Below are 8,755 nucleotides of genomic sequence, written 5' to 3'. Positions count from 1 at the left end.
GATATTATGAATAAAGCTGCTGTGAACACATGTTTTCATTTCTCTATGACACGAACTGCTGGGTCTGTGATAAACTACAGGTTCAACTTTTTAAGGAACTGCCAGACAAACCATGTGATTTTTTTTCAATCCTGATTTTCTCACTTAACATTAACCATGTGCTTTTTCATAAACTGTTAACGTGTTCAATGTTTTTTGAACGCTTGGCTTTTAATGATTGCAGAGTTCCAATTCTTAGTTAATCAGTCCCCTGTTATTGGGCATCTAGATTATTTCCAATTTTCATATTATAAACAGCCTTTCAGTGAGCATTTTTGGGCATCAATATTTTTTTGTGAAACATTTAAAAATATTTATTTACTTTTGTGTGTGTGTGAGAGAGAGAGAGAGGGAGAGCACGAGTGAGGGAGGAGCAGAGAGGGAGGGAGACACAATCTGAAGCAGGCTCCAGGCTCTGAGCTTTTAGCACAGAGCCCGATGCGGGGCTCAAACGCATGAACCTACTGAGCCACTCAGGCACCCCTGGGCATCAATATTTTTATGCATCTCTGGTATGCATCTGAAGAGCAGATTAGTCAGACCATTGAATCAAAGGACATAGGCAGTTTTAAGGCTCTTGGTACATAAAACCTTCCAAAAACGTTGTGTCAGTTTGCGCTCTGGCAAGTTGAGTTTGGGAATGCCAGTCACACACCACCTTATATTTTCATGGTCTCTTGAAGTCACCAAGGCAGGAACTTTGGAGATCTTTGACCCCATACCCAGCTCAACATGTAGCACACAGCACAAGTTCATGTTACGGAAATTAGTGTGAGCAAAGGAAGGCCCACACTCTGCATTAACAGAGGCCATGGGATGGAGAGGAGGGTACGATTGTCTGAGTCATCATGAAGACAGGCTCCACAGGACTTACCACCCAGCTGACATGGGACTCACTGCAGACTCAAGTGGTAATAAAGCATCATGAGGCCAAGAACCCTCCATATTGAAGTTGAAGTGGCCAATGTGAGAGGAAGCCACATACCGCAGTCACTTAGGGACAGACGCCAGTAGGGACGGGGTGTAGACTGGAGGCAAGTCTTTTGTACTCCACTCTGTGGGCAGCAGTCTTTATATGGAGTGCTGGAAGAATTACCTTCACTGAGATAGCGAGGTCATCAAACTCTCTGTCCACTTGGATATCCTGAGGAGAAACCCATTACAAGGCAGTACATTACCACCTTCTGAGAACTTTGCTGGTTTTTGCTGGTACACACAAGGTTTTGGAGAAAATCCTTAGGGCAGCTTCTCTCCTATGGATGACAATGTCATCAGTCCCCAAACTATTAAAATAGGGAAGGGAAGGGGCTCCGGGGGGCTCCTTGGAGTCTGTGATTTCTTGACCTGCGGGTTGGTTGCATAGGTCTGTGCTGTTTGTGGAAATTCACACCCCAATCCGTGTGCACTTTTCAGCATAAACGTTATTCCTCAATAACAAATGTAAAGGCACGGGGAGTGAGGGGAAGGATACTAGCACCAATAGTGTCTTTCTCTACATAGGCCTTTTCTGTGGGGTCTGCTATCTCATCCCATCTTCACAATGACTCTGGGTGGGAGATTTTAGCCCCATTTCACAGAAAGACCAGGCTGAGCCCTGGGAATGGTTTTACATGAACTGTAAGGATTTAGAAGTATTTCCCTTACAGTTATTTATTTTTGAGAGACAGAGAGACAGAGCACAAGCAGTGGATGGGCAGAGAGAGAAGGAGACATGGAATCCGAAGCAGGCTCCAGGCTCTGAGCTGTCAGCCCAGAGCCCGACGCGGGGCTCGAACTCACAAACTGTGAGATCATGACCTGAGCCGAAGTTGGACGCTCAACCAGCTGAGCATTTCGGGTGCCCCGAAGTATTTCCCTTAAAACTGAGAAGATCTAGGCTAGGGAGATTAGACTAATAACAGTTAAGGAATAGGAAAATGGAACATTGCATCTAGACAGGTGTTGCTCTCCAATTCAGAAGATCCCATGTTGATGGACTCAGGATTTGGTCCCAGGCCTGATTCCAAAGTCTGTGGTGTTTCTGTTATGCTAAAAGCTTCTGTTAATAACCATACATTATATTGAATAAGCATGTATTTTTGCAGAACAGTTTCATATATAATTCCTTTTTTTTTTTTTTTTTTTTTTTTTAATGATGGAATCCAGTGCTGACAGGAATTCTCGCAGAGCAAGAGGAACATGGTCAAGGCATGCTACTCTCTGGCTTTGGAGCTGTAGAAACTCGGCAGGCAGAAGGAATCAATAAGCAATAAGAAGAAGGAAGCATCAGTTGTCCCAAGCCTGAAGGATTGGAACTGTAAAAACGTTTCTGGAAAGACTTTGACACAAATCTGGTTTTAAATAAATGAGGGTTAGAATAAGCAGTGATTTGTGACTAGACTTCAGCTTAATAACTGGTGTTTGGGGATTCTCTCCTTAATGTTTAACTGCTTATATAATTTTCTCTATATATTTTTAAGTTTATTTATTTTGAGAGAGAGAGAGTGCGAGCGAGCAGGGGAGGGAAAGACAGAGGGAGAGAGAGAGAATCCCAAGCAGGCTCCCTCCTTTCAGTGCAGAGACCAACATGGGGCTTGATCTCATGAACCATGAGATCATGACCTGAACCAAAAGCAAGAGTCAGACACTTAACCAACTGAGCCGTCCAGGTGCCTTGAATTTTCTATATTAAAAAGGCACAATTGAGATACCTCGGTGGCTCAGATGGTTGAGCATTTGACTCTTGATTTCAGCTCAGGTCAGGATCTCAGGGTCGTGGGATTGAGCCCTGCATCAGGCTCCATGCTTAGCATGGAGCCTGCCTAAGATTCTCTCTCTCTCTCTCTCTGTCTCTCTGTCTCTCTCTCTCTCTCTCTCATTCTCTCTCTCTCTCTCTCTCTCTCTCATTCTCTCTCTCTCCCTTTGCCCCTCTCCCCTAAAAATAAAAAACAAAAAACAAAACCCACAACTGAATGAAAAGGAGTCTTAATCTCCCTCAAAGCCACATGAGTGAATCTTCCAGCACCAATATCCACCTGCAGGCAGAACAGGCCAGGGGGTGAGGTGGGTAAGTACTGAACCTTCAAATCCAAACATCAGTGAACAGCGAGCTAAGTGTCCTCTGAGGCAATTCTCTCTCAGCCAATGAAGAACCCAGGCATGAGCCAGAGATGAGACCGCAACGGTATCCCCCAGTCAGGAGTGGAAATAAAGCCACAGTGGCATTGTGACCCTCCATTCAGGCCTGGGGTGGAACTCAGACTTAGCCACACTAAGTATCTGAGCAGGACATGCTGTTTCTCTAATCCCTACTTTCTTCCTCTAAATGAGAACTCGTGGGGCTGTTGGAAGGATCACAGATGAGATTTATGAAAAGCTCTTACAGAGAAATCCAGCAGTTCCAGGGCGGACCCTGGATTATCCCGGACAGACTTTAGAACTCCAAAGCAGCCTTCACCTCGCATGGGATTCCTGGACATCTGAGAAACACACACACAATTGAGAAAAACTGAGCCCAGGGAAGCTGGAGGTGGAGCAAGTCCAAACGGAGGGAAGGATTCTTCATCTCTGATGACAAGTGCCTCAGGACAGCCCCACTGTCTCAGCTCAGAATTTGTCTCCACTGACAAAACACCCTGGGTGAGGCTGGGGAAGAGGGGAAGGGAGTACGCACTGGCTGAGCGCCCACCATGTGCCCAAATCTGTGCCAGGTGCCAAAGATACGGACACACAAGGCACAGCTCTGCCTTTAAGGAATTCACCCATCACGGGGAGGAGAGGAAAAGGAAACATCATGAAAATGCAGTGTGATAAGTGCAATGAGAGTGTACATCAACTCTTCTGGGGAGGTGAAGTTTACGCACCCGCACTGAGCTTTACGGGTGAGGCGGGCAGAGCTGGGTATTTCAGCAAGAGCAGGAGGAGCAAAACAAAGGGGAGAAATTGCATCATGTGCAGAAAATTCAGAGCAGCTTGGGGTGAGCGAATGAACTTCAGCGGTGGAAGGCAGAGGGGCTGTGGCAGAGCCCAGAGCCCAATGTGCGGTGAATGACATACTACTAACCTTGGATTTATCCAGAGGGGAGCCGTTGACAGGTTTAAAGCAAGGAGGGGACGGGAGCATGTTTCTGCTTTAGAAAGATCAACTGGCAGGTGAGAAGGAAGGACCAGAGATGGGAAATTCACAGGTCAACGGAACTTGAGGGGAAGTGAGAAGGAAGAGCAGGCAGCCCCAGCACCCTGCAGGAAGTAAGATGAAGGTTGGAAGGCAAGGAAAAGAGAGGGAGGAGTGAGCACTGGGCGCCTACTTCTGACTCAGTGAGGAGCCCCCTCCCCCACCACCAAGAGGCAGCCCTTAGAGAGAGAGGATGCCTTCGGGTTGTGCTTTATGCCCATGGGACATCCAGGGGATGGTCCGGCAGGTGGCTGTAAATGGGGATCCAGAGCTTAAGAGAGGTCTGGGCTGCAGGGGGGAGCGTGGATGGGAGTGCTTCGGGGGGCTCTTCTTCTTCTTCTTCTTTTTTAATGTTTATGAGAGAGAGAGAGAGAGAGAGAGAGAGAGAGAGAGAGAGAGCACGCATGGGCAGGGGAGGCACAGAGAGAGGAGACAGAAGATCTAAAGTGTGCTCTGCACTGACAGTAGAGACTGATGCGGGGCTTGAACTCATGAACCATGAGATCATGACCTGAGCCAAAGTCTGATGCTTAACCGACTGAGCCACCCAGATGCCCACAGGGGGCTCTTCTGCCAGTTGATGGAGCTGAGAGCCAGGCAGGGCTGGATGCCCCCCAGGACCTGTCCTCTGAGCACAGTGGCCCTCTTGGGCTTCACGTTCCATTGCACCCTCCCTTTTCCTACCCAACTGGCAATGCTGAAGAAAGGGAAACCCCATCTGTCACACAAGGCCTCAAGTAGGTCTGAGCATAGCCAACGGTACACCTGGGCTGACCCAGTGAGCTGAGAAGGAGCAAGGACAGTCGGGAGGTGGAGGTGACACTGCTGGGAGTTGGGGGGAGAAGGATGGACGAGGGAGGAGTCGGAAGAAGTGCCGGGGTCAGGTCAGAGATGGGTGAGGGAATGGCAAGGGAAAGAAGTGGTCATAGGAGGAAGCCAGGAGTTCCCCTCCCTCATCTGGGCTCTAGAAATTTCGTACCCTGCTGCCACTGGAGTGGGGAGATGAGGCAGGGGAGGGATGGATCTGTGTGGACACATACAGGCAGGTCTATGCTGGGGCCTGCCCCATCAGGCTAGCACTCACAACAAGAATCCTCAGTGTCTGGTTGACCCGGAGGCCCAGGCCCAGGCTCAGGGCTCCCACTGCAGAGATGCGGTTGTTGCTGCAACAGAAAGACATATGCATTTTGCTACCTTCCGAGCAGCTGTGTAGAGCCAGATGGTCCCAGGGTCCAAGCTGGTGTTGCTGGTGCATCCACCTGCTTGGGCTTCATGTTCCAGCCTCCACTGATGCCCCAGGGACCCTGGGAAGGTCAGTATGTAAAAGCTGGATAACAGCCCTGGTTCCCAGTGTTGAGGGAGATCACTCAGCAAGCACACCTGGAGCATCCCTCCCCTACTTTCCCCTCCTTTACCGCCCCCCCCCCCCACGACCCTGGGATCATGACCTGAGCCAAAGTTGAGTTGGACACGCAAACAACTGAGCCACCCAGGCACCCCTCCTCCCCTTTTCAAGTGAAGATGTTTTACATATATGTTTTCACTAGCAGCCCCCACCTATCCGTCAGGAATTATGAGCTCCAAGGTACAAGTGCTGAACTTGAGGGGCACCCGGCTGGCTCAGTCGATAGAGCCCGTGACTCTTGATCTTGAGGTCATGAGTTTGAACTCTTGTAGGGTGTAGAGATTACTTAAATAATTTTTTTTTCAAACTTAAAAAAAAAAAAAAACCCAGTGCTAAACTTGAGTGAGAAGGAGGGAGCTGGGTGCTCTTGGATTGTGTCTCAAGCCCCATCGTGGGTAAACTGTGGTAGGCTTGGGTGTTGCTAAGGTGGTAAACAGCAACAGGATCATGGAGTCCCTGGTCCCTCAGGTGGCTATGGATCTGGAGACTGTGACACAGGGCCACCCTGTGTGCCTCACCTCATGTTGAGCTCTTCCAACACATTGTTGGTCTTAAGTGCCTCACCCACTGCAGATGCTCCAGGATCTCCAAAGCCATTGTATGAGATGTCCAGGACTCTCAGGAAGATGTTTGCCTAGAATGCAAAAGAGTGAAGCCAGGAGACCACCTGTGAAGTGGGGAAAGCCAGGGGTCACAGCCTCAGAGCCCGGGAGGCCCAGGGTGCAAAAAAGCACGGGCTGAGAGCAGAAGGTCAGAGGTTCCTGGTAAGAGTCTTGTGGCTTGGATGACGGTGACCGGGAGAACCAAATGACTGGAAGCACAGCACCAAGGGTGGTTGTGGGTGTGGATGATCCTCAGAGACTGAGAGGCCCACCGCTCAGCAGCAGACCCCAGGGACACAGTGGTCTGGTTCCATGACTGCTGGGGGCGGGGGGGGGGAGGCTCAAGGGTAGGTCCTCTGAGGCACAGAGCAGAATGACAGAGGGACTCTGGTGAAGGGCTTTTGGGGGGCTGTGATGGGGAGAAGGGCAGGAGCTTGTGGGTGCACTGGGAGGACAGAGCCTGACCCACCACCCTGTGGGGCAGGATCCCCAGGTCAGCCCCTGAGGAGGGGGGCAAGGCAGCTGCTGCTGTTCCCTGAGGAGGGCCCCACAAAGCTAGCCAGCACCAGGGGCATCCTGGCAGGGGCTAGGAGCCATGCATTCCCGAGGCTTATGAACCACAACATCGAAGGAAGCAGGTGGGATGTTTAAGAGTATGTGCTGGGACGCAGGGTGCAGGGCTGTCATCTCAGGGAAGCATCTGCATGTGCCCATAGCAGGCATGTGTCACCAGACTGCACGATGTCCCCCACCAGCCATATGTCTGTAATAAATGGAGAAGGTGTGCAACATTGAACTGCAGACCCTTGAGTAAGTGACATGAGAGTGAGCACGGTATTTTGGAGTCACGAAATGGGCTGGGACAATTAAAATCACCAAACAAAATATTCTTTAAGCTCTGCTTGAAGGATCCAAGGGTCATTTCTGAAGAGCTGCAAAGATAGGAAGCTGGCACCTGGGAGACTGTCCCCACAGGCCAGGCCAGAGGGCAGATGGGTGACAGAGGTGTTCATACCTCCAGTGCCCCTGGCAAAGGCTACAGCTCCTGGTCCTTGAAGGTGATTCCAGTTTATATTAAGCTCGGTGAGTCCAGTATTTTCTGCCAGGGCTGGTCCAAGCATCTCCCCTTCGGAAACACCAAGACAGGCCTTATTCACTCTGTTCTTTCCCTCAAAAAATAATACTGATGACCGCTGTGTGCCAGGGTCTCCGCTTGGCACAACAGTCACCAAGTTGAACCCTATATGGGCCTGCTCTGTCCTAAAAGAATTCACATTTAATGGGGGAGAAGCAGTTGACCCTTGAATAGCACAGGGGTTAGGGGTGCCAACCCCTGTGCAGCCAAAAATCTGCATATAACTTTGACCGCCCCCCCCAAACCTCAACTACTAACAGCCCACTGCTATTGGATTTTAGAAAGAAGACTTTATCGAGAATGTAAAGTGTTGATTAACACATATTTTGTATGTTATACCTATTATATGCTGTATTCTTACAATAAAGTAACCTGAAGAAAATATTATTATTATTTTTAAAAATTTGTTTAATGTTCATTTATTTTTTTGAGAGAGAGAGACAGAGCGTGAGCAGTGGAAGGACAGAGAGAGAGAGAGGGAGACACAGAATCAGAAGCAGGCTCCAGGCTCTGAGCTGGCAACACAGAGCCCAACGCGGGGCTTAAACTCACAAACTGAGAGATCATGACCTGAGCTGAAGTCAGACGCTTAACCGACTGAGCCACCCAGGCACCCCAATATTATTATTATTATTTTTTAAATGTTTATTTATTTTTGAGAGACACAGAGAGAGATCGGGGGAGGGGCAGAAAGAGAGGGAGACACAGATACTGAAGCAGGTCTCCAGGCTCTGAACGGTCAGCACTGAGCCCCACATGGGGCTTGAGCTCGCAAACGGTGAGATCATGTGCCAAAGTCAGATGCTCAACCGACTGAGCCACCCAGGCGCCCCACCTGAAGAAAAAATATTAAGAAAATTATGTGGGGCACCTGGGTGGCTCAGTAGGTCGAACATCCAACTCTTGCTTTTGGCTCAGGTCATGATCTCATGGTTTGTGAGATCAAGCCCAGTGTCAGGCTCTGTGCTGACAGTATGGAGCCTGCTTGGGATTCTCTCTCTCTCCCACTCTCTGCTCCTTCCCCGCTTATGCACGTGCTTGCTCGCTCTCTCTCTCTCTCAAAATAAATAAATAAAACTTAAAAAAAGAAGGAAAATCATAAGAGGAAATACACTTATAATACTAGACTGTATTTATTTAAAAAATTGTGTATAAGTGGACCCATGCAGTCAAACCCATGTTGTTCAAATGTAAATACAACTTAATGGGATGTGAGTTATTATAGACTACAAATGTGGAATGTAGTGGGAATCCCAAGAGTGGGGGACTTACTCCCTTTTGAGGTGTGGTCAGGCAAGTGGAGAACAGACATGGAAAAGGAGATAATCTTGCAAAGAGACTGAGGAAATCCCACAGGTGTGTGTTGTGGGGACAGTGCGAGACAACAGACCATGGGAAAGAGCAAATGTGTAGAGGCATGT

The 8,755-nt window shown here is 49.0% G+C and overlaps 1 protein-coding gene across 2 annotated transcripts; it reads right to left on the bottom strand.

Moving 5' to 3' along the window:
• Window positions 1-467: 467 nt before the first annotated feature.
• LOC122203302 (leucine-rich repeat-containing protein 74B-like) lies at window positions 468-6,526 on the bottom strand. Of its 2 annotated transcripts, none has more exons than XM_042909995.1 (4): window positions 6,116-6,526; window positions 5,277-5,355; window positions 3,402-3,497; window positions 468-1,183 (listed from the first exon to the last, which is right to left on the bottom strand). In XM_042909995.1, exons 1-4 carry the CDS (start codon window positions 6,118-6,120, stop codon window positions 1,034-1,036), a joined length of 330 nt encoding a protein of 109 aa, XP_042765929.1. In that variant the 5' UTR covers window positions 6,121-6,526; the 3' UTR covers window positions 468-1,033. The 2 variants fall into 2 exon arrangements, 1 of the variants encoding a protein (XP_042765929.1); XR_006195120.1 differs by lacking the exon at window positions 468-1,183 and adding an exon at window positions 4,082-4,257 and having other exon boundaries at window positions 2,959-3,497.
• Between the last annotated feature and the right edge of the window lie 2,229 nt (window positions 6,527-8,755).

The sequence above is a fragment of the Panthera leo genome, chromosome D3 (assembly GCF_018350215.1).
Source record: "Panthera leo isolate Ple1 chromosome D3, P.leo_Ple1_pat1.1, whole genome shotgun sequence".
Taxonomy (NCBI): domain Eukaryota; kingdom Metazoa; phylum Chordata; class Mammalia; order Carnivora; family Felidae; genus Panthera; species Panthera leo.
Note: the sequence above shows the minus strand (reverse complement) of the source record. Positions and strands in the feature narration are given on the sequence as shown.